Source organism: Sycon ciliatum, chromosome 1 (genome assembly GCF_964019385.1).
Source record: "Sycon ciliatum chromosome 1, ocSycCili1.1, whole genome shotgun sequence".
In the NCBI taxonomy this organism is placed as follows: domain Eukaryota; kingdom Metazoa; phylum Porifera; class Calcarea; order Leucosolenida; family Sycettidae; genus Sycon; species Sycon ciliatum.
Window position 1 is genome coordinate 95,992,087 of NC_088643.1, and position 26,731 is coordinate 96,018,817.

At 46.7% G+C, this 26,731-nt stretch overlaps 1 protein-coding gene across 1 annotated transcript; it reads right to left on the minus strand.

The window, feature by feature from the left end:
• Nucleotides 1-3,275: 3,275 nt before the first annotated feature.
• On the minus strand, nucleotides 3,276-20,671 carry LOC135806683 (adapter molecule crk-like). Its single transcript, XM_065320913.1, has 7 exons — nucleotides 20,431-20,671; nucleotides 20,166-20,285; nucleotides 12,855-13,005; nucleotides 9,689-9,772; nucleotides 7,072-7,155; nucleotides 6,519-6,737; nucleotides 3,276-3,693 (listed from the first exon to the last, which is right to left on the minus strand). The coding sequence occupies exons 1-7, from the start codon at nucleotides 20,481-20,483 to the stop codon at nucleotides 3,580-3,582; spliced, it is 825 nt and encodes a 274-aa protein (XP_065176985.1). The 5' UTR covers nucleotides 20,484-20,671; the 3' UTR covers nucleotides 3,276-3,579.
• Between the last annotated feature and the right edge of the window lie 6,060 nt (nucleotides 20,672-26,731).

Below are 26,731 nucleotides of genomic sequence, written 5' to 3' on the forward strand. Positions count from 1 at the left end.
AAAACGAAAACCCCGCGCACTGCGGTGCTATGCTATACCTACCCGATTCCACATTGTGACACAGCCACTAGTTACAAATCCACAGTTTTCACTAGGGCTGAGTCGGGTAGCATTTTCTTCGGGTATCGGGTCCGGGTAGTTTTCCACGGGTAGCACGGGTGCCCGATCGGGTAATGTTCCCATGGTAAGACCACAATGCACACCGGCCCCTTCCCTTACACACTGGGTAGACATGCGTGAATTATTTGCACATGTGCACTGTAGACCATGGTAGACCTCTCTCTCTCTACTCTTTCTACATGTCATCTGCGACTTCGGGTTTTCGGGTACGATTCGGTACCCGTCTACCCGAGGTCCTCACGGGTACCCGACTACCCGTGCACACCACTGGTTTTCACAGCATACAACGCAGTTGAAAAAGTTAATTTTCATCTACTGGCAATCATTGAAGTGATACTTTCTTTTCTTCTTTTTTTTCTGTCTCAGGCCTCGTTTACACGACAACGATTGAAAAACGTTTTCAAAAGAATAGGCTTCCACAGATTTTGATAAGAGCGTGCACACGACAACGCTGAAAAACACTAGCGCAACCTCAACAGTACAGGAAGAAGAAAAAATAGCAAAAATGGCTGTGAAAACAGTCTAATAGTAATACGGAGCCTCGGGAGGGAGTTAGAAATGCCATGGCTGTGAACACAGTCTATTACTAAATGCCGATTTTAAGGACTCTCATAAGAACCTTTAAACGATGCTGCTCATGGCAACCGCAAATCGGGCCAAGTCATTTGCATCTGAGGATACTCGGTGCCGATGGCCTGCCTCGCAGACTGGCAACAGCAGTACGGATGAGGGTGAAGCTGAGCTTGCATCGGATGTACGAAATTGTGGCAGAGTACGGCTCCTGCTTCTTGTCGGCGAGCATCGATGCCAGCCGAGCATAGAGTGCCGTCGCAGCTTTACCATACCCTCCAGTGCAGGACAGGACAACAGGTGAGCAGGGGCGTGCTCGAAATTGGTAATTCGTTCCTCGTAGCGGCGACACTTCTCCTGCTCATGTCACTTGTACGCAGCTGGCAAGGCAAACTTGGCGTTGGTGGGGGCGTGGGAGTTTAAAACCCGGACATCAAAGTACGAACGCTCGTACCGACCTCCCCAGACTCCACTGGCGCCTATGTCCAGGCGGGCGTTGTCTTCGGTTGAAGCCGACCGTAGCGTCATCCTCTCACCTGTCAGCGGCTCCAATAATTTAATTTCGTCTTTTTCGTCCAAGGAGCTTTTGGACTATTAAAATTAGGGCTGAAATGATCGTGGATTTTCACGTATCAATTACTCTTTAGCTTAACGATCGAGTAATCGATTATAATCTTTAGCAAATAGAGTCATAATTCTGTGCAAACATTACTCTGTTTCCACAAACTATGCCTTCATAATACCAACAAATCTGCATTAGTGAAAGGGTAGCTCCGAAACATGGCAGTTTTGAAGTCAATTTAACCTCAGAACATGAACCATACCCCTGGCAACTGCATACTCCCAGCGGAAACTGATTCAAACTTCACAAAACGAGGGTTTACAGTACTTTCTGGGCACAAATTTAAAACACGCAAAATAATCGTGATCGGTAATCTAAACGATTGCTCGATCGTTAGAGTTATCAAACGAGTACTCGATTATTCGGTATAATCGTTTCAGCCCTAATTAAAATTAATAAAATAAAATAAATAAATTTCACGGTTCGCGTGAGACTCGGCTGGAAGCCGAGTTTTCCGCATCCGCCGTGGGAACGCCACCACCCTCTAGGACCAAAGGCGCAGATGCAACAACGCCTAAACGGTGGGAGGTGAGTAGATCAGACCCACCACCAAGTGGTCAAAGACCGAAATCCCATCATGAGCTGCATCCATGTTACCCTCGTGCCAGGCCACGAGTTCCCAATTAACTGTGGGTCGCAGCACGGCTGGAAAAATTCCTTCTGCTTCCAAGCAGGACTTAAACCTGGTACCCTCTGTTTCTCAATCATGGTCTTAGACCATCCCACTATGCCTGCCTGCATTAAAAAAATTAATTAAATGCCGGACTAATGTCGATTTGTCCAGCCTTTCAAGTTTCAATACACTCTTATGATCCATGGACTAAATTTTCAACAGGACGAACTCCCTTTCTTTGGAGTTGGATGAAATTATTGACCAACGAAATTTTCTGCCTCATACAGTACTGAGAATACAGTGTATGATGAAAGTAGGACATTCTTCAAGGAACTTTCCAAAGTGGGATCATCCCCATTTTTGTACACAACTGGCATGAAGGATCATAGCACTTCCACTTGCCACAATTGATACGGGAAAAGTCTGAAGAAAAAATTGACTGTCACCACCAGGACTCGAACCAGGGACCCTCGCTTGTAGCCAGCGATGCTCTAACCACTGAGCTATGGTGTAGTCGTCATCCCAGCAGACCGTTCAACATTTTCTTCAGACTTCGTAACTCACACTTCCTGTGAATTCACACACGCGGGTGGGGTGCAGCCCTCACTGTAACCAGGGTAACCCACACACTTCACATACTTCGAAGTACACACTAGCACGCGGGGAGCCCCAAGTCATAAGTATCATCGATTGGTCCAGCTTTTTAAAGGGGAAGTTAAGGCAAACATTAAAATTTCACCAGTTGTAGTCTTCGGGGTGCTGAGTCGAATGGTCTTGGTCCGAGAAAGCTGAGACGCTCCCTTCCTACTTGAATCCCAATCGAACTCGCGCACTTCCACCGAAACTGGGTGACTGCGCCCTACTAGATGGGGATTTGTATGCAAAATGTCACTAAAAGCGCCATTTCGTTCTTATAAAAGCACGGATGACCGCGATTGGCCCATATGTTGTAGTCTTTTGGACGCTGTGAGTCGACTGGTTTTGGTCCGAAAAGGCTGCGATGCAGCGTTCCTCCTTTATTCCCAATCGAACATGGTTGAACAAGCGGTCACGTGCTCCTGGGTGCCAAAATCACCTGGTCACCACGCCAGCAGGCGACAACTTTCACACCAAGGTTCAACTCGAGTGACAGGACTGCACCCAAAAAAGGTCAAACAGGCTAGTAGGTTGTACCCTGCAGGCAACCAGACGAACTCCCTTTCTATGGAGTTGGACGAAATTATAGACCGACTAAATTTCTGCCTGTACAGTACCTCTACCAACTTCTACCGGCTTCTACCAGCCGCAAACCTGGTAGAGCAGGTAGAGTACAGTAGAGTCTACCGTTTGGGGAAGAGGAAAACGAACACATCTATCGAAAGAAGAAGTTTTTACTGAAACCTATACTGTACATGTACTAGTAGTAGATGAAAAAGGAACGACCCTATGGATAATGTGCTTACGCTAGATGATTCGGCATAGCAAATTGAATTACTAGTAGCAACAGAACACAGAAATATTTTCAGAAAAAGGTGCCGCATGGCAAAGTATGATGTGCTCCATAGTTGAACATCCAGTATGAATCTACTAGTCAGGAGCGTGGGCCGTTTATAATAAAACTAATGGCACGGTGCCGCGGGGCAGTCACACTATACTCACTACATTCACTGCACTACTATTGCCTGCAAAGTTGAACAGCTGTGAAAGGGAAATGCCCCACGAGACCATTGCATTCGCCAATCCATGTTCCGCTTGGCTTCTGTTCTCGAATAATAATCCGATCACCAATCTGGAGAGAAAAAGACAGTCATGGAGCTTGGATCAATGCCGCTGAATGGGGGTACAGTAAAACCTGGTGTAAGCGACCTCTGCAGGCTCTGGGTTTAGCGACCACCAGTCCTGCTCTTTAACCACCGCTTTTTCCATGCACCGACAGTTCTGCACAGACACTGTGGGACCTGGTTCTAAAGACCACCTAGCTTTAACGACCGCTTTTTCTTGCACCGTGGGGTGGTCACTTAAACCAGGTTTACCGTATGCTACTCTATGTTTACAAAGAATAGACCCCCCCCCCCCACGCACACACACACACACGCGTGCGTACCCACACTTGTACACACGAACAGTAGGAATAACTGCTCCATATGGAAATGTGGATGGGTGTAAAAGAATAGACTGTCAAGCCTATTGCCATGCTTGCATGCCAATGATTCAATCAATGATTCAATCAATGATTCAATCAATGATTCAATCAATGATTCAATCAATGATTCAATCAAGTTCCACTGTCTAGAGCTGTAGGAAGCAGTGCACATGCTTGCATGCCAATGATTCAATCAATGATTCAATCAATGATTCAATCAATGATTCAATCAATGATTCAATCAAGTTCCACTGTCTAGAGCTGTAGGAAGCAGTGCACATGCTTGCATGCCAATGATTCAATCAAGTTCCACTGTCTAGAGCTGTAGGAAGCAGTGCACATGCTGCATGCACTGGGCACTGGGCACTGGATAGGAATGTCACAGAATAAAAAAAGTGTGTGAATCGCTTGTCATGGTCACAGCGCGTCCCAGAAAGGGGGTACAGTCAGATCTCGCTTATCCGGTCCTCTTTTATCCGGATCCCTCGCCATCCGGAAGAAAATCGTTGGTTACCGATTTACAGCATATGTCATGCATCCATACAGTATGTGTGTTCGATTATCCGGTTCCCTCGCCTATCCGGATATTTTGTGGAAAACGGATGTGTGCGGTTATGCGAGCATGTCTGACTGTATTGTGAACCGTCCTTCAGGATGAAGTGAACTTGAATTCTTGAGCTTGAACGAGTTTGATCACAAACTCGCTAACAAACTCGAACCGGCACAAGCTTGAGGGCATGATTGTGAATACATCCATCTCTGGCATGATAGGTGTATGTACGGGTAATTTCCCTGAACTGATAGATACACTGTAATACGGTTGCATGCTTCTTGCTATCGGCCAAAGGTCATATCAGGCTGCTATTAGCTACCGGTATTCACTGTCCTGAAAACTCTAATTGGGCTGCGATCCACTAGGCTCCACTACGGCACTAGGCTGAAGTCAATTCCAATGGCCCTTCTATTCACAGAACTGAAAACTTCTACATCAGCATGACCGGACCATTGAAGAAAATAATTTAAAGCACACTGAAAAGCAGCGCAATTTTAGTTGTGGCCATTACTGCCATTACTGCCATTAGCCAGAATCCTATTTGCCATTGAAAGAAAGATACAGTGCAGTACATTTACATCCGTCCTGATATGGACTCACGCCAACTAATGATGAGCTACAATCTGTGAAACAATACTGTAATAATGTGGGCTGCTGAGACAAGACTCAAGCGCACGGTGTGTTTGTTGCACTGGAAACAGTGCGTCACTGCAAGTTAGTATCCCTAGGGATGTTCGGGCTGGGATAGTGGTATATGGTTGTAGTGTTCTCGGAGCACAGGCTTCATTGGCCTACTCAAGCTCACCAAAAACGGGTGAACGAATTCTCGGCAACACACTGTGTATTGAGTAGGGATTCGGGAGTGGTACTTTCTTGCAGAGTTGACCACGGACGAGAAACAGAATGTACCACGTTCAAGTCCTGCTTACTGTAAGACGGCTAATTTTAGCAGGCACAATTTTTAGCGTTACCTGAATCAGGATCAATTCGTGATGAAATTTTTTAGCGACCCGAGGTTCAGGGTAAAAAATTAGATGGTTTATGTAGGACCGTACTGTACATGTAAATTTTCGATTGAAGCGAAAACACTCCTTTCGCTAAAATTAGCTGTCTACAGTATAAGCGAAAGGAATTTTCTAGCCATGCTGAGGCCCACAGGCAATTGGGAACTCGTGGCCTGGCACGAGGACAACATGGATGCAGAGGATGGGATTTTCTGTATTTGACCACTGTGTGGTGTGTCTGATCTGCTCACCTCCCACCACTTTAGGAGCTGCCCCTGCACCATGATCCACAGAGGGTGGTTGCATTCATACAGATGTGGAAAAACACAGGAAAACACAGCTGCTGAACGGGGGGTCTCACACCAACCGTAAAGTGTGCTCACCGAGCACAATACTTGACATGGCCGGCAGCGCACCGAGCACAATACTTGACATGGCCGGCAGCGCACCGAGCACAATACTTGACATGGCCGGCAGCGCACCGAGCACAATACTTGACATGGCCGGCAGCGCACCGAGCACAATACTTGACATGGGCAGCGCACCGAGCACAATACTTGACATGGGCAGCGCACCGAGCACAATACTTGACATGGGCAGCGCACCGAGCACAATACTTGACATGGCCGGCAGCGCACCGAGCACAATACTTGACATGGCCGGCAGCGCACCGAGCACAATACTTGACATGGCCGGCAGCGCGTGCTCACCGAGCACAATACTTGACATGGGCAGCGCGTGCTCCAGACGGTAGTCACAAAACTTCTCCCTCTGTCTAACTTGACAAAACCACAGTTTTTAAAGAAATGAAACAAATCGAAATAGACGTTTTGATTCATGGACCTGATAGCTAGCACAATGGGAACAAAACCCGAATGGTTGGCTTGCTTTTCTTCCTCGTCATTGGCACTTACTTCAAATACTAAGGATGTTGGGTCGTAAGCATTCACCGTCCGTGCAAATACAGCGATGGCTTGCGCTGGCTCCTCAGGAGTAAATGGTAGACGATGGTGTCCAACTAAATTCCCCTCGTCTATACATGTCATTGCAGTGGATTCTGGGTAACTACCAACTATTGAGGCTCCTGCACTTGAAGATGAGCCACTATCCAGAGACAGAGAGCTTGAACTGAACTGTATGTACAGAGTTAGAGAAGTTGAATAGCATTGCAACACAACCACCAGCACCAGCACCACAACCAACACAACCACCACCAAGAAACAAGAATTGAATCAGTGTTGGAACAAACTGTTAGAAAACAACAAACTTGAATCATGCATTGGCTCTTGAACTTGGTGTGCTAAAAGAGAGGCACCCTAATTCTACACACACAATTACCTTAATTATATTGCCAGAATCCGAAGGACCGTTAAAACCAGTGTTCACAGAATCACATAAATGCGTGTGCTGTAAACAGAGCTGATCTTATTCTCCCTCACAAAAAAGGCAAATGATCAAAATGCTAACCTTGCTACTGGCAGACTTTTCACTCGATGATTGCTCTCCACAGAAATCTGGTTTCATAGGAGCTGGGGGTCTTGGGACGGGTACCTAACAGATAATAGGCAGAACAGCAAAACAGGCAAAGAAGTAGTTAGACGCAATCCTAGGAGAAGGCAGGTAGCTATTTCATGCATGCTAAGGCAATCATTATAACAATCAGCTGTCTAAGGTTCTGAGGGTTTTTCCTTCAAACATTCACTTTCCTGTTCCCGCATTATCACCTCAGCTATGCCAGTTTTGTATGTGAAAACCCCATATAATAGCAGTTTGGTTTATATTTTTAATCATTCAACATCTACCTTCACTGATATCATTCAACATCTACCGTCACTGATATCATTCAACATCTACCGTCACTGATATCATTCAACATCTACCTTCGCTGATATCATTCAACATCTACCGTCACTGATATCATTCAACATCTACCGTCACTGATATCATTCAACATCTACCGTCACTGATGACCTATGTATTAGCGAAACAGCTGTCTGAAGGAGTTATCAATATCGTCACCGGAAGTGTCCTCGCAGTGGTGATGATTGGGTGAAGGAGGGTCTAGCCGGGTAAAGAGCGCAGTGTAATGATGGAGGTGACTCAACAACATTCTAGAATGTTCTAATATGAACATTCCTTCTTCCAGCACTGCCAGATAGACAAGAGAGCCTTCGGTCAAAGGCTCTGGCTATGCTGGCAGCACAGGCAGACAAGAGAGAGAGAGAGAGAGAGAGAGAGAGAGAGAGAGAGAGAGAGAGAGAGAGAGAGAGAGAGAGAGAGAGAGAGAGAGAGAGAGAGAGAGAGAGAGAGAGAAGAGTGAGTGAGAGAGAGAGAGAGAGAGGGAGATAGATAGATAGAGAGCTTCTATTCACGGGGTCGGGCTTTCCTTGTCGTGTGCACGTAGATGAATTTTTTAAACATTTGATGAGCTGAACACTAATGTCCTGCTAATACTAGTATAAGGATCTCCAGCAGCTGAAGACAAATTCAATGCGATATGCAAGGATGAATCTGATGATGTCGGGTGGGAGGGATATGGAGAGTGATTGACAAGGAGTGGGAAATTTAGGACATCAACTTTCCGCATATCAGTACTTGGATGACAACAGCGCTGCGCGGCGGATATGCAAACGTACAGAGCCGTCCACCGGCGCTTCTGGGGGCAATATTGCTCTCCATGGTGAGTGGGGCATTGTCGCTGAAGCCCGCGATGTCTATGCCCAATTGCCCATATATGGCAATTGCTTCTTCCGTAGTCGACTGCTTTGAGAGTTTCATGCTGGGACCCTGATGATCTGTATGTATACAATTTCCATGCTCGGACATGATGAAATACATGACACGTATTGTACGAGTACATCTGAGCAAGACATCATAACGCCAAGACTCCCCCCCCCCCCCTCCAAAGAGCATGCAACTCTGCATATGGGATCTGGCATGGCTTGCTGCCCACAATACGTAACCAGGAACTCGGAAATCAGCTGGGTCATTGCGTCATTATTGGTCTGCTACGGTTTCCGGCTTCCAAGTTTGCTTTTCTCGGGGACTACTTAAGGATCGTTTTGTACGTGGTATGTTGTGCACAGGCATTGCCTTTGAAACTAATGCAGCACCGGTGAATTCAATGTGCCTGACAGTTAAACTGTAGGAAAACTCAAATTAAGTCAGCTTGATTCTCATTCGACTATGTAACGAAGGCAGCATGCCATGCAGAACACCCGTAGTTCAGAGAACAGAGCTGCACACTCTCGGGGTGAGGGACTCTTTGAGCTGCACACTCTCGGGGTGAGGGACTGTTGACACAAGTACCACTTTATTGTCAGAATTCCTGAAGATGGGTATAGCCTGAAACGTTCGAGCAACCATCACAAACAGATGACGGGTACAGACATGATTGTTACGTAATTTGACGAACGTGTAACATGCCAGGAGTCTTTACACGTGACATACGCTTCTGATATGCGGACCGTGCCTGCTGGTGATCAGTTATGTAGTATGTATGACGAGCCACCACCACCACCACCACCACCACCACCACCACCACCGCTGCCACCACCGCTGCCACCACCGCTGCCACACTTCTGCTAAGTCACCTACAACTGTTGGGTGCTTACACGGTCACTGATCAGTAACGTTGTTTGTGCCGGTTCGAAGACACACAGACACAGACACAGACAGACAGGCAGACAGACAGACACACAGACAGACACACAGACGCACACACACAGAATGTACTTCAAGCCGTTTGCTTAGCTTCGGGAATGCATGTTACGGGTCGTGTAAGACTCAGTCAAACTGAATTTTCCGCATCTATAGGAGTGCCACCATAGCATGTATGACAATGTTGAATGTCATAATATTCTACTATGGCCAGGGGATAGTGTGAAGTCCATCACATTTAAAAGAGTGACAACAACTTTGGACATGGGCGCTTTTCATGCAGATACAAATACATGTAGTTTCCTCAGGGTGTTTTTTGGGGGTAGTGGTGTATACTTGTGTGAAAGATACAAATAGTAACAGATTTTAAAATGGACTGGCTGGCAAAGGGTTGATTTCACCTTTATTTCAGAGCTCTTCTGACCTTGTTTGTGGCGGGCTTGTCTAGTGTTGATTGTTCTCCTATAGAATCTGGCTTGACAGGAATTGGAGGTCTTGAGGTGGGTACCTGATCAAATGAACAGAACAAATCACATCGGTGTACTAGTATGTCAACTTCCCTATTACCCAGAAATCGGGTAGGTCTTCTACACATGAGCACATGTGACATCATGCACTGCTTTGAAGCACATGTACATGTACCGTAAAGTACCGCCAGAGCGCCCCACCATCTCATCCTTTCGTAGTCGTATTGTGGAGGTGGTCTGCTGTCTGTAGGTCATACGACACGAACCGTGTAGGCTTGTACACATATTCCACATTTTGGAGCCAATCCGTACCTTCGAGTAGACACAAGCTCTACACAAAACCTGCCAAGTGTGCCCTTAGTAAGTGTAAGGGTCTCACATCGTACCCACTTCGTTTCACTCTGCCATACGATTTTCCTTTCCCTGGCTGTAAAATCAAGGTGGGGCGCTCTCGCGAGACGGGGCACTCTGGCGGTACTTTACGGTAGTAGCAAATTGCTGAACGAGTCCAGCAGTTGGTCTTGTTGGTACCCACACAGGACTACCGCCACAATGATACAATCGAATTATACCCTCTTTTCGCAATGGTCTGATAGCACAACGTTCTTTAGTACAACGGTGGTTCCTGATGAGTGTTGTACGGAAACTAGTTAGAATAATTTTTCCAATGGTCTGATATCCTGACATTCTGGTTCAAAGTCTCGTGAAAGAACGGTGCAAAGCACCTGCTATAATTAGCAACACGGACTGTCAAGACTCCATAAACACTGTCACAAGAATGCAAAATAGATTTGTATTGCCCTCACTGACTGCACGTGTGGCCAAGTATTCTTAGTGCTATTTGTGTGGCAAATACACACTCAGTAAGCATGGTAACCACTGACTAGTGACCATGGTGACAACTGACTATTATAGTGACCATGGTGACCAGTAACTACCCAGGCAAGATCATGGAGTAATGATGGATTCAGGAATCATGTAGCCGGTATATCATTGAGCACAAGTTACGTGTTCTCTGTTCAACTGACAGCTCACTTGAGGATGTGCACCCCGTGTTAAAGATGCTATGCAGTGTTAAAGGGGAAGTTAAGGCAAAAATTAAAATTTCACCAGTTGTAGTCTTCGGGGTGCTGAGTCGAATGGTCTTGGTCCGAGGAAGCTGAGACGCTCCCTTCCTACTTGAATCCCAATCGAACTCGCGCACTTCCACCGAAACTGGGTGACTGCGCCCTACTAGATGGGGATTTGTATGCAAAATGTCACTAAAAGCGCCATTTCGTTCTTATAAAAGCACGGATGACCGCGATTGGCCCATATGTTGTAGTCTTTTGGACGCTGAGTCGATTGGTTTTGGTCCGAAAAGGCTGCGATGCAGCGTTCCTCCTTTATTCCCAATCGAACATGGTTGAACAAGCGGTCACGTGCTCCTGCGTACACCAGTCAGCTGGTCACCGTGCCTGCAGGGTACAACCTACTAGCCTGTTTGACCTTTTTTGGGTGCAGTCCTGTCACTCGAGTTGAACCTTGGTGTGAAAGTTGTCGCCTGCTGGCGTGGTGACCAGGTGATTTGGGCACCCAGGAGCACGTGACCACTTGTTCAACCATGTTCGATTGGGAATAAAGGAGGAACGCCGCATCGCAGCCTTTTCGGACCAAAACCAGTCGACTCAGCGTCCAAAAGAGTACAACATATGGGCCAATCGCGGTCATCCGTGCTTTTATAAGAACGAAATGGCGCTTTTAGTGACATTTTGCATACAAATCCCCATCTAGTAGGGCGCAGTCACCCAGTTTCGGTGGAAGTGCGCGAGTTCGATTGGGATTCAAGTAGGAAGGGAGCGTCTCAGCTTCCTCGGACCACGACCATTCGACTCAGCACCCCGAAGACTACAACTGGTGAAATTTTAATTTTTGCCTTAACTTCCCCTTTAAAGTATGTGTAGTAAAGTACTTGTAAGTTTAAAGGGGAACTGTCACCAAATTTTTTCTTTGTCTTATCTTGTATTTCTTTGGCTCCTGATGACGATGATGTTATTCGTTTTTTCTCTGGGATGACTGGAAGTGGGTGAAACTTCGTTTTTGATGACGAATGTACGCATGGAGGTCAAGTCCGGCGTGATGTCACTCGCCACTTCGGGACAATTTTGGGCACCTTCTTTTCAAGTTTTCACCCACTTCCAGCCATCGCAGGGACATCCCTGGACGAAGGAGAGCATCAAGAAAGACTCAATAAAGCATTCTAATGAAAATATTTCCTTTGTGAGATGTATGCTAAAAACTCCTCAAAATCGTTTATTTTTCTAGGCACCGTACGGCAAGATTTAGCCCAATTACCCCCCCCCCCCCCCAAGGAATGTTTTTTCCTCTCAGTACACATGTAGGAAGGTGTATGTTCCAACTAAATGCACTGCAGCAATCAGTAAAGAACCTACATTACGAAAAGTACGAAGACTGTAACTAAATCAACTAACCTCAAGAACATGAGAACAACGGAAGATATAGAAAACGAGAACGGCAGGACAGTGCGTAGATTAATTAATAATTATTATTCATGCTCGGATATGGTACGATGCACATAGAGAGTGTGCTGAGGTTACACACTCAGACATAAATGGTGATAACATGTGAATGCATAAGGGAGGGCATAGAAAGGTCAAACACTGACCTGGATTGTACATCCGTAACAGTGGTCAGTTACGGCTAGGCTATAGCATACAATGCATGTAACCATGGTAACAACCATGAATGAGTCTCAGTCGACCTACCAAGCATGACCCGCACTAATGCACTGGACTACAACTATCAAAACAAAAGAAAGACCGGAATATTCTAGAACAAATCTAACAGTGTAGAAAAAGTAAAACTGGACAATCTTCGGACCAAGGTTTTTCCTATTGAGCTACTTATATACCTTAATGCACAGTGCTGCTCAATGAAATCTGACCGTGTGTGTCAAGTACGCACTGCGCAGCCCTAGACCTGCCAACACTGGGATTTCTCTTATGCAGGGCGCAAAGCTGACTCCTTTGATCGGATTTCAAGGAACAGCGCTGCACTATGGTAAGTATAATAGTGTGCATACACGCATATCATATAGCTACACAGTCATACAGTCATACTTACATGAGATCCCAGTGCACATCGTCCTAAAGTATTCTGCTGATAGTGCTCTATAACAGCTGGTAGAGAGGGAAAATACACTTCCCCTGCAAAGTATCTTCCATTAACAGAGTTCACAATATAATGTGTGCATCCTCCCTTGACACTGTCATCGCTGTAATGATGTAATGATGAGATAAACACACACAGGAGACTTGACACTGTCATCGCTGTAATGATGTAATGATGAGATAAACACAAACAGGAGACTTGACACTGTCATCGCTGTAATGATGTAATGATGAGATAAACACACACACAGGAGGCCAAACGGCTATGCTCAAATGTTGGGACAGTCAAATCAGAAATGCTTGAAACAAGGTTAGACCCTACATTGGGTCGTTGACTAGTCAAAAATTACAAAGCAGGCTTCATGAATGTGCATACACACATGCATAAAAGTAAAAAAAGTAAATTATCATGTCCGTTCCCTACGGTCGCTAAGGCTAAGGCCCCTTGCACACTATCTACATGTAAACCATGCACCAGCCTGTACATACACTGCTGCACTTGAACAAGCTTGTGCATACACTGCTGTGTATGCACAAGCTTGTTCAAGTGCAGTTGCACACTGAGACAGGGGATCTGCTTTTCACTTGTTCATTGCCTGAAAGAAAATGACTGAAAATGCAAAAGACACGGTATGAAAAATGCTCTTCGCAGAACGACTGCTTTCTGTTTGTCGTCTTGGACTTCGGTCTGTACTAGCTGTGTCCTTCATGTTGTACACATGCCCATGAACCTCACGTTGACTCCGGCAAAGAGATGGCGGCAATGTAGAATTGTTGCTGCCATGATCACTGATGTTGCAGAACCTCCAGAAGCTACTGAAATCGTCCGATGGCAGTCTATTTCCTGTTCTTGACATTTGAAATTTCAAGACGATCGATCACAGATGATCAAGTTTCAAGATACCGACGATATTCGCCAATCTATTGCGGAACGGTACTGTGAAATACAGCTGGATCGCTCGGCATCGTGTCACGCTCAGCAAAGAAGAACTACAGTACAGTCCACTACGGCCTGAACAAAAAGAGTTCAAGTACGAAAAGTTCAGAAGCAGCCAAAAACTCCAATGGAAAGCACAAGTAGGAAACAGGAAAGAAGTTGCTACATGTGCATCCGAAAGCGCAGGAACGCATAAAAGCTAAAAAGCAACCTTGTATACCCGTCCGCCATCTGCTAAACACGTTTGCGCTACTTTTTCCGCCATGTGACGTCAGTTGACATGACAACTTTTACGGGAACGCAGTAAATAAGCGGTTTTCTATGTAGTGTACAGGGGCCTAACACCCGGTAAACCCACATGTGCATGCTTGTACAGGGGCCTAACACCCGGTAAACCCACATGTGCATGCTTGGTGTGAAGCCTGGATTATGAATGTGTGTTCTAAAGGGAAAGGGGAGGGGTTCAGCCGAAATGAATTTTGTTCATTTCGTGGGCTTCTGCAAACTTTTTGAGATGGACCCTGCAGGTTTAGGGTCCCCTAACCCAGTCAAGCAATCACATTGTGACGTATGATCGCTGCACAGTGGTGCAGCCAGGGTCCACTTGTGTGTTCTATTGCATGCATGTGTGCGTCCGAGTCTTTATTCTACTTTGAAGTAGTCAAGTCAGTTCACCCCTTCCACTCCTTTCCTTGTTTACTTAGGAAGTGAGCAGCAGCAGCAGGAGCAGCATGCGGGTGGGTGGTGATGGCGGTGGCTCGGGATCACCTCTGTGCATAGCATTTTCGGTCATGATGCAGATCTCATCGAGCATAATTCCCACATAACAATGTCTGACAAGTCAAACCTCTAACTGGACATGCACGCTTACAATAGGCCGTCCCACAAAATCCACTTACATAGAAAATGTGCAGGATTCTTGCTGATAATTGTAGCAAGGTGTGATTCGAAGTTCACTGTACACTGTGCAATGTACTGGTCAGTTCAATATGCAGGAGTATGCTGCACTGCAGTACATGTCAGTCTAGTGTCCGTGAAAATCTGGGTCCATGGTGCATAGTGCAAGTGTGCATGACAATGCAAGCATTTTGACATACAGGATGAAGTGTGGGTACATCTTTGGATAATTAGAATGTCTTGACAATAAGCTGTCCTCACAGAATAACGCGGACGAAATCCTAAAATTATGCGGGCGAAAACTGGCCATTATGCGGCAAATATGCGGTCATTATGGACAAATTCTATGTCATTTGTACAACTTTAGCATACAGTTTCATGCAACTATACAACTTTGTCGTAAAAACTCATGCACCGGTACGAATTTGTAGTACATTTTTAACATCATGTACTATTTTCTTGTACATTCCCATGAATAACGCGGGTTTTATGCAAAATCTCTCGAAAACGCGGATGACAGCCAAAAGCGCGGAAAATTGCGCGTCCGCGGAATTGCGGTATCCTGTGGGGACAGAATAAGAAGTTTCTCCCTGGTATTTTGGGATTCAAATCATAAGGATTCCACCTGTACCATTAAGTACGGCGAGAGTGCCCCAACACAACATCCTTTCGTGGTCATGTTGTGGAGGTGGTGTCCTGTCTGTGGGTCATACGCCACAGATCTTCTACTTGTACACACATTGCACGCTGTGCAGGGAATCCGCACTCAGTTTACCTTGAAGCGGATGTGAGCTCCACACAAGAATATGCTACATGTGACACTAGTATAGTAAGCGGTTCACACATCGTATGGCAAAGTTACAGTAGCTGAACTTTGCCATACGATGTGTGAACCTTTGCCTGGTTGTAAAATCAAGGTGGGGCGCTCTCGCGGTACTTTACGGTACTAGTAACACAGAAAGCCCTACATCATCACCGAAGATCCTGATGATGGCTCCTGGCCGAAAATTTGGCTGAGATTATTGAATTAGCAGCAAAGAGATCACTTGCTTTGGTGATGATGTAGGGTTTCGGTGCTATGTGGTGTGGCTGCAGTGGCTGCAGTAGAGCTCGCGCACCCTAGGAAATGTTTTGCATAGTAACTAACAAGGAGCCCATATCTTGTGTGATCGTGGAGCCGCGAGTGTGGAACAAAACTTTGGACGAGAGAGCTTGGAAGCTCAGGGCCCTGCGCTATGCTTTGTTGCCTAGCTCATCGTGCATGTTGTTAGAACTGATGGAAATGCTTTTTCCTTTGATTAGCTACATCATTGTATTGCAAAAACGTTTCAATGAGATACTGAAGTACAAGTAACGCCTTCTGCATAGCTATGGGACCGGCGCTGACTCTGCCGATCACGGGCGTTCTGGAGTCGACGGGATGTCTGTCCTGACGTTTTTTGGGACCGGCGCTGACTCTGCCGATCACGGGCGTTCTTCTTCTTCTTATTATTATACTGACGGCAACTAACATCCATTCTGATTGCATTTACTCGTCTCCCTACTTCGTATTTTTTTAAGAAAATCTCCCCATACAGCAGGGAGTCGTTTACATAATATGACTCCCTGCTGTATGGTAAGATTTTCTGATTGCATTCACTCGTCTCCCTACTTCGTATTTTTTTTCAGAAAATCTCCCCATACAGCTGGGAGTCGTTTACATAATATGACTCCCTGCTATAGATCTACATGACTGTATATACGTTATAATTACTCAATCTGATACGTTATAGTTATTATGCTATCAGCCTACATGCGATCCCCGGGCTGGTCGACAGGCGGACCAGCCAGCCTGCTAGTGGGTTCTCGGCCTATCACAAATCCACACAAAATGTTACTGCACTGAATGCATTCCCCCGATACACTTCGCATATATACTCATTATCTTGATGGTACCGTACTCTTGATGGTACGGGACAGGTAGGGGATAGCGCCAGGCATGTCGATGGCACAAACAAACAAACACATAGTAGCCAGCTGTCTTTGCTGGTACGGTACAGTACGGTACAGATACGGGATAGCGCCAGGCGTGACACAAACAAACAAACAAACAAACAAACACCAAATTAAAGCTGTGTGGACCCTGGCTAGCGCCAGACGTTACTGAAGTAACGTCCTCTGCATAGCTACGGGAATAATAAATGAACATTGTCCCTGAACCTCTTAGCAAGTATAATTGGTTTACTTTCGCACGGGACACTCGCAATGGCATAGTACTTCCCAGAGCTTTGTCAACTATGTTTACCAAATCTCCTATCTTTTCTGCATATTCGTATTGCCTCAAGCTGCCCATGGAAATGAAGACAATATCCAATATTAGACAGTTCATAGACCATGTTAAATGTTATGCCAAATTGTAGGCTCACTCGCCTCTTTCGCTAGCTTATCTCGCCACTCTCCACCATGGTCAACATAGTGATAAATTTCACCCCGCTGATGCGTTCTTTTCTTCCGATTATTATCTTCTTTCCTTCTTTCTTTCTTTTTCTTCCCTTGCCATGGCTGGCTAACGCCCCCTCCTTTGCATTAGCTTCTGTCATTGGACGGTGAAATATAATAAATACAGCAGATAGAAGATAGGCTCTCGGCTGCACGACAAGCAGCTGAGAGTCTGTGCGGGATGGAGACAGTAGATAGTAAGTACAATGCATGTTCCAAGTCCCAAAGTGGTCCATACTGCACATCAGTGTTCCGCTGTACATGAATGCCCATAAGAGGACACAACAACACGAGTGTGCAGCTAAAATAGGTTGTTGCAATAGCGCGTAATCCCCAAGAGTATGGAACTCCCACATACTGTGCTGTCCAGGCTGAATTTCAAGGTGGCATCATTTTTATGATGCAAAGCTCCTCGCACGAGGGATTTACGATGTTTCTAGTGGGTGGCAAGGCATCCAACGTGTTTCCTTACACTAGTTTGTACATAATGAAATGAGGATTTGCCCACCCCTGGTCCAGAATAAGTCTGATAATACGTGTACATAAGGCATTTCATCATAAAAATGACGTCAACTTGAAATTCTTCCGGTACAGCACTGATTGTGGAGTTGCACAATTCTGGGACTTTTGTACTCCTGATTGAATCACGGCAAAATTCCTGGTGTCACTATGTCATTTATAATAGTGATGGCAGGGGCGTAGGGGGGGTTTTGGAAGTGGTACGACGGAAGGTCGTTGCGGCCGAAGGCCGTGTTGGAGGGGGGTCGGGGGGACCTCCCCCGGGAAAATTTTGTAAAAAAGACACAAAATCCTGCGTTCTGGGAACTTCTGGCACACTTCTACGTGTACGTAACGTCGTTCGTAGTGTGCAGTCGAGTCGAGTACAGTACTCAGTAGGGTCTACGACTGCAGATGCATAACAGCAAGAGTACATGTACTCTTGATAACAGATCTACGAGTCTAGAAAAAGGTCAAAGTCTCATGCGCATATGCATGCCATCGATGGATCCTGATTTTTTATCACGGTTTTGCACGTTTCGGACGGACCACACTTTTCGAAAAGTGGTACGGCCATGGTCGTACCAGTCGTAGCGGGTGCTACGCCCCTGGATGGACAGTGCAGTGCACTGCGTACAAGCAGGATGCAGGCAGGCCTCCTATTGCACAACTGCAGCTGGGTTGCATGCACAACGTCACCCTCCGCGACTTGCTGGCATCAGCTGCATCATCAGCTATGATAATAGGGGATTCACACTCACGGGGAAACCTGAGGTCACGGGACAAGGTAAAAGTTCAGACCTTCGGTCAACGGAGTGGGGCCGTTCACACCCGTGGTCAGTTTCCCTTGGCCACATGTTTGGCCATGAATTTGGGGCGGGGCAATTAAAAAAATAATCTGTACTCCATTTTTGCAGTATGTTCTGTACTATGTTTTGCATTCGCCATGCACGATTTTCCAATGGGCACTGTCCGAAAATGCAGGTTGCGATGCACCCGTACAACTACGGGTTCAGAGTTCTCGCCAAAAACAAGATCTACACACGGGCGTCGTATAGCCATGGGATTTTTCCCTTGACAAATGCCCTGAGGCCCACGGCCACGGCTTTGCCAATTTTTTCCCGAGAGGTTCTTCCTTTCCCCAGTACCATACCGTAGTGGCGCACATAAAGGCCCATGCGCTCATGAGTGAGTTTTTGCGCTACAGGTCGTCCCCCGTTAATACGAGTCTGGTTAGTACATAAACCCCGTTATTACATAAGAAATCTCAAGTCCCGGACGAAACGTGGTCACTTCCATACAAATGTTGTCGGTTAGTACATAATTCGTTAGTACATAACCCCCGTCAGTACATAACATTTCTCCGTATCCGCATGCCACCTACTGTAGAGGCAGAAAATTTCGTCGGTCAATAATTTCGTCCAACTCCAAAGAAAAGGAGTTCGTCCGGTTGAAAATTTCGTCCATGGGTCATAAGAGTGTATAGAAACGCTGGACAAATCGATATTCGTCCTACATTTAATTTAGTCCAAAAGCTCCTTGGACGAAAAAGACGAAATTAAATTCCAGACGAATATTTCTGCTTATACAGTACCTCAATAGTACATAATTTGTTGGTCTTTTGGCGTTCCAGTGGAGGCACATCGTGTTCTAGTTTCTACTTGTGGACGCAATTAGTTCAGAAATCAGAGCGCACATCACAAACCGACAAAGCTCTGTTGTTTTCCGAGTGACTGTACAGGCGCGGCTGGGCATGTATCATGTAAACTGTAGAATCGTCGCTGACTGTGACCGTTATAACATAATTTTTATGTTATATCGAGGGAATCAAGATTATTTCGCTCTCTAGTCATGGTACCAAGAAACACCCAGAAAAGTTGAAAAAAGTGAAAAATTATTTTACACAAGCAAGTTATGGTATAATAAGCAAGTTATGTACACTTTCGTTTAGTACATAAACCCCGTTAATACATAACATTTATCAAGTCCCAGAGATTATGTATTAACGAGGGACGACCTGTATTTGCTATTTTTGCGGGTCGTTTTGTCTCACACATAGGCGCATGCGCTTGAGTTGCTAGTGTACCGGTACCATGCATAATTGTGCACATAGTGCAATACCGCAATGCGCATTGAACTATGTGAATATGGTGTTTTTGTGGTGTCTGTTTGTCGAGGGATGGACTGCATTTAGGTTCACTTATAAGCCCATGCGCTTATTTGTGAGGGTGCGCATATGCCCGGGTATAGGCACATGCTCTTATATGCGCGTCACTACGGTAGTTTCCATAACAACTTTCCTATAACCGTGGTTTTACCCGTGTGTGTGAATCCCCTATAACATCTAGGCATATCACTTTGGCAAACACCCATATGGAAGGTGCACTTTTGTTTTCATGTACTCTTGATGCCCAACACAGCCCTAAGCTCTCATGACAACAAGAGGGAGCTTACCTCACAGATATAACATAGTCTCCAGGAATAGAACTGCTGTCACGAACCAAGAATGTTCCAACAGGGGTTTTCCCTAGTAATGTTAGAGTTGCAGATCTATCTAGACGACCATGATACCAGCTGGACAGTAACGATGTGCAACAACACGAGCAACAATTCATAAGTACAGCATACTATACTAGTCTCGCCACAGCAGGTACAAGCACACCTTTCCCCAAGCCATAGTGTCTCATGCGACAATAATTTTAGGAAACACTCAACTCACCCAAACTGTGATAAATTCGTAGATGAGCGAGATCGAGTTTGATGATGGTCCATATTTACTCATCAAAAGTTCGGAAGTATCCAGCATAGATTCCGGAAGAGAACGGCCAGTGGTAAATTATTTTGAAACATGAAACTCTACGAATACCGGTACTTCTAGATGAAGCTCTCACTCCTCTCTCCGATCTTTTCTTGTCCTACTTCTAAAGTGCTAGGCTGCAGACGACTGCGACTGCCAAGCTGCGTCATATATTATCATCACTGACATCATGAAAACAGGGGTGAACTGAAACGTGAAAGTAGCTGGGCTGGGCCAGCTGGGGAGGCAGGGACTCGGGGAGTCAGGGCCTAGTACTAGCAAGAGTACATAACCCCCGGGGGGGGGGATCCGGGGAGGGGTTATGTACTCTTGGTACCAGGGAGTCGTAAAATACCGTTATTTTACGACTCCCTGCTTGGTACTAGTACTTGGGACAGAGAGAGATGTAGAGAGAGCTCGAGAGACGAATAGATCTACGAGTAGATCTACGGAGTACGAGTACGAGTGTGTTACAAGACGTCCATGCAGGGCCGGAGTTGTATATATACAACTTTCCTTCCATATATGTGGTGACATGACGAAAACCGCGGAACTCGACTCGTAGATCGATGTCTCAGTTTGACTTTTACCCGAGCGAAAGGGAAAGAAGCCCCATGACACCCACATATCCGGTTGGATATGGATGGGTGCAGCAAGATGGTGTACACGTACCTTGTTCGCGAGGTCCATGTCAAAACAATCATTCTCCGAAAGACTTTACAATGGAGCCTGGAGCCAGTCAGTTGAGAAACATTTGAAAAAATGTACGTCACAAGGTCCTACTCACGTACTGGTTTTTGGCTCGTTTCAGTGGTGCGTTATAAAAATCCTCTCGGAAAAGTTGGAGACTCTCCGAAAAGTTCGAGAGCTGTTCTCCTCTCCCACTTTTAGGAGGCTCTCCAAAGCTCTCCAAGCTTCAGAGGTGGTTGAAATTACTTGGAGATTCCCGCGGTTTGGGATCACCACATGCGAACTACGGCTAAAAGCCACGTGTGTATCCGTCACTCCGGCATAACGAGCTGCGAGACATCACCGCCTCACTGCTTTCGAAATTTCACGCGTCGCACATGACGCGTGTGGAGCCGTCTCTCCGGCTCCAGCCACTTTCCGGGGAACGGATGAGGTCATTGATCGTACTGCAATCAGCGAGGATGGCGCCCGCCTAGATGTTGCTGCCAGCGGGGTGTGGGGCGGCCGTTGTTGTTGTTGTTGTTGTTGTTGTTGTTTGGCTTTATTTAAAGTGGAGTTCCAAAACAGGCCTAAACCTAATGACAATGGTCCCACTGATAATAAGAGAAAAGAAAATATAATAATAAGCGGACAAACAGAACCAAGAAGAAGATACAGCTGTAGTTAGATAACTAATATGAGCACGGCAGCAGGGGAAAAAAAGTCACAAGCACGGCAACCGGGAAGAAAGGAGTGAGTGAGTGAGAGAGAGAGAGAGAGAGAGAGAGAGAGAGAGAGAGAGAGAGAGAGAGAGAGAGAGAGAGAGAGAGAGAGAGAGAGAGAGAGAGAGAGAGAGAGAGAGAGAGAGAGAGAGAGAGAGAGAGAGAGAGAGAGAGAGAGAGAGAGAGAGAGAGAGAGAGAGAGAGAGAGAGAGAGAGAGGTAGTGAAGCAGATGAGTTCATCCTAGTTGACGGTACTGCCTAACAGAAAGGCCAGGCTTAGCGATTTGAAAGTGGAGCGCTTTCTTTCGAGGCGTGCTGTGTCTGGGAGCTGGTTCCACAGGATAGCTCCAGCATGGCTAATGCGCTTAGCTGAGGATGCAGTGGGGGAGACAGGAATGATGAGTAACTTGCTGTTCCCTCCTCGTGTTCGGAGAGAGGGACTACGGGTGAAAAAGCTTGCAAACAGAGTACTTGAAGATTTGTTCAGGCAGCGCCAAATGAATACAAGGATGTGCATGTGGGTGTATATGCTGAGGGTATGGGCATTCATGCGTTCAAGTAAGGGAGCCGTGTGAGTGCGAGGGGCTGCCCTGCACACCGAGCGAGCCGCACGTTTGAACAAACTATTTAGGCGCTTATCCTGATAAGACGATAAGAAAGGGGCATAGGCAGCAGATGCATAGTCAAATTCTGATAGTATAAAGGACCTGAAAAACTGAACACGGCAAGAAAAAGGCAAACATGCTGCACTTCGATTTAGTAGCCCAATCTTAGCGGCAACGCGGCGTGCAACATGGCTTGTCATGGTGTTCCAGCTCATGTCTGAGTCGAAATGTAGGCCAAGATACTTGGGCCGTTTTCACAACAGGCAGCGTCTGCCCATTACAAATGACATGCAGCTCAAGTGCTTGAGATGGGGATGGGGGAATAGGCAATATCTGTGTCTTTCTTTCATTAAGAATTAAACCACGGCCCTTCAGCCAGGTGGCCAGGTGCTGAACAGCAGCTGAAAGGTGTGCAGAAACAGCTTCCGCAGACTCCCTGCTACATCGTATAGAGATGTCATCAGCAAACTGGATTGCTCCCACATTAAACGGTGATAGTTCTTCTGCTATGCCGCGGGCATAGACAATAAATAGCAGTGGGCCCAGTACCGACCCCTGGGGGACACCTGAGTAACTGGTGTACGGGAGACTTCTAGTCTGGCCAACCTGAACGTACTGTTCTCTATCAGAGAGGTAATCCACCAGCCAACAGAGTGCCGTGTCGCAGATGCCAAGTTCGAACAGATCTTGCACAAGAGTTTGATGTTTCACTTTATCGAATGCCTTTGACATATCAACAAAGGCTACACCTGTGTTGAGTCTGTTCATGCGGGCCTCACAGATACCTTCCACAGCTAGCACTAGTGCGTCGGATGTAGAGTGGTGGGATCTGTAGCCGAATTGAGTTGGCGGGAATAAATTGCTCTGAACTAGATATCGTGTGAGTTGCTCGTGGACTATCCTTTCCAACACTTTGGATGCAATCGATAACAAGGACACTGGTCGATGATTCTTTGGCATGCTCGGATCTCCGCCTTTGAAGAGTGGCGATATCCTAGCACTTTTCATCTGGGCAGGAAGTATGCCCTCTCTCAGGGACTTGTTAAAGATCAAGGTCAGGGATGGCGCCAGTACGTCTGCATGTGCGCGGAGAAGGGCTGCAGAAATGTCATCATCACCGCTGGACTTGGCCGGATTTAAACGTTCGAGGAGCTTCCTCACTCTGGCAATAGACACTGGCGCAAAGGCTGTCAGATCAGTGCTTGAGGCGGGCCCGTAGGGAAATGAGAGATGCACTGGGCGGCTGGCGTCCTCTACTATCTCTGCAAAGGTGTTTCGGATGGCATCAACAGAACATTGAGGTGGCTGAGATTGTCGATGTTTACCACTCAATTCTTTGATCGTGTGCCATGTCTGTTTGGTATTGCCAGACGCAGCTCGAAACTTGGATTGGTAGTAGGTCTCTTTCTGTTGCCTATTATAGCTGGTAGCTTCCCGCCTGGCAGCCTTGAAAGCTGAGTGGGAATGTTCTGTTCCATCACTAAGCCACCTCCTATGGAGCCGGTTGCGCTTGGTCAAGAGGTGTAATAACTGGCGGTTCATCCATGGTACTGATTTTTTCTTGCGTCGAGGGCTTGGTGCAAGAGGAGCATGTCTGTCTAACACTTGTAGAAAGCGGCTGGCCCACTCAGTCCACATGACAGTTGGGCTTCCGTCAATTTCACAAAAATCCTGTTGGACCAAATCTGCCTTGAACTGGTCATGATTTATGTTTCGGTAGTGTCGCCGTAGCCCAGAAGTTACAGTACTTCTTACTGGGCTGAGTTGAAATTCACTGAGAACTGCTGCATGGTCACTGAACGCGATGGGATAACAGTAGCCATATTTAGAGGGTCGAATGTATTGTAAAATTGATCCAGTGTGGTTGGTGCAGAGTTTGCTGAGAACTGAGTCGGCTGGTGAACTCCGGGATATAAACTGTAGCTGGCCACGAGGTCAGATAGATAATGAAGCTGTGGATCTGGAGGTGCTGTTGGATTGGTGTTTATGTTGATGTCGCCACAAATAATCACGTTCTTCCCGGGCATTATAGCTGAATGGAGATGGTTGTCCAGGCAGTCCCAGTATCGAACTGGCTCAGATGGAGGTCGATAAATGGTTCCTATCAAACAAGTTCCAGATTGGCAATGGATTTCTCCCCAGCAGCTCTCAATTGCCGATTCTGTGAGGTCCATTCTTGGCTTGACCAGGAGGGATGCCTTGGAGTACAGGCAGACTCCTCCACCGGCCTGATCTTTTCTGTCTGAGCGCAGTATGTTGAAGCCATCCAAAGCTATCTCTCCATCAGACACGGTGTCGTCTAGCCAGGTCTCGTTGACACAGATGATGTCAGGACTGTGAAGGTCGGCAAGCCATGCCAGCTCTCCAACTTTGTTCCTTAGGCTCCTAATGTTCAGCAGTAAAATTCGAATTGTTGGAGTTTGCGTTTGCATATTCAGTTCATGAGCAGCAGGGTCGTTGCCTAATCTTCTTCCAGTCATTGCACAGATATATTATCCACATCCTGACTTAGAGATGCAAATGCGTTGCCAACAGTGACACTAAACTTCGCAGCTTGCGTCTCGGGCGGCGAGTCACGCTGATAGCCCCGTGATTTCTGGCCTGGAGTCCGGGCCGGTGCTCCACAGGTGTCATCTAGGATATCGCAATCCACGCCGTGTCCGCTCTTACTGTCGTCCGTTCGGCTGCTGCTGCTGTTGGTGGTCGTGGTGCTGCTCTGCGCTGTTTGTTGATCTCCACTGGCATCAGACTGGGTGTACTTATCGAAGTTCCACTCTCTTGTGTACACAGGCCTTGGCCAGAAGCGCTTGTTGCTGAGAAACGATTCGTCCGCTGCACTGGCAACAATACGCGCAGTGGAGGATTTTTCTTTTTGAAATATTTTTACGTCAAACACTTGGACATTGTGGTCAGCCTCAGCTGCTCTTGCTGCGATGAACTCCTTCAGCTGGTCTGCAGTAATTGCATGCATCAGATTTCCGACAAACAGGACTCTCTTCTTCGCTGTGGGTTTGGTGGAGGTGATGAGTCGCCATGTGGCGTCCGAATCCTCACTCATCTCTTCAAATTTCGGCAAGCGATCCACACGTGGCGGGGTCAACTCCGAGCTGGGTCCGGGTGTACCATGTGTACGGGAGTTGGACGGCTTGTTGTTTGAGCTGTCAACGTCGGATCTGACACTGCTAGTCAGGTCCATCTCGGGATCAATGGGTCGTGAACTCTCTACGGGTACGGCGGACTGTGAACGACTTTCTGTGCCTGTACTACGTTTCTTTCGATTTCGGCGCTGCCTCTGGCTGGTTGTTTCTTGCTCTCTCTCTTGGTCTGCAATGGCGGAGGAGTTTGATTTACAAGACGCACACGTAACATTGCCGATGTCCAAATTTTGGCAAAGGCGAGTGTCGGCCAGGTCCTCTCTCAGCTGGGAAAGTTCGGAGCTCAATTCACTAATCCTTCGTTGATATCGTTTCTCCTGGTCCTGAAGTTGGCTTTCAAGACGAGCTAGAGTTCTCAGCACTTCTACAACATTGTGTTCGATGCCAGGCAATGAGCGAAGCTGTGTATGGACCTGTTCGGCGCTCACCAGCTGCTCAGTGTGATCTGGGCTAGCCATCCCACCCAGGCTGTTGGGGCTAGTCCCCAAAAGCTACCTAAAAACTACGGAAAAACGGGAGCCTCAATACACGCAACCTACTACACCCCTGTATAAAGACAGTTTCAGTTTCGAGAGGACATTCTTTGATGTCCGGGTATTTAACCCTTTTGTCCGATCGAACACCGCTCCCTCCCTCAACAGCACGTTCACTAAGCACGAGAAGGAGAAACGGCGACACTATGAAGAGCGTGTTAGGGAAGTAGAGAAGGCATCGTTCGTCCCCTTGGTGTTTTGTGCCTCCGGTGGTCAAGGCAAGGCTGCCTCTGCTTTCCTCAAGCGCATTGCATCAATGCTGGCTGAGAAGCGGAAGGAACCGTTCTCCATGGTGATGGCTCACCTTCGTTGCCGCCTAGGGTTTGCCCTCATCAGATCGGCGATTGCAAGCTTAAAGGGGAAGTTCACCCTAAAATCAAAATCAGATATGTTATTGGGAAAAATCAGCTGAGTCGATTGGTGTATGTCTCGTCTCCATCCGGTGACTATAACCGGAGATATACGCAACTGAAATATCACTTTGATCCCCGGTTTTTGGCGCCGCCATGGCGTCACGAATCTGTGACGTCAAAGAGATA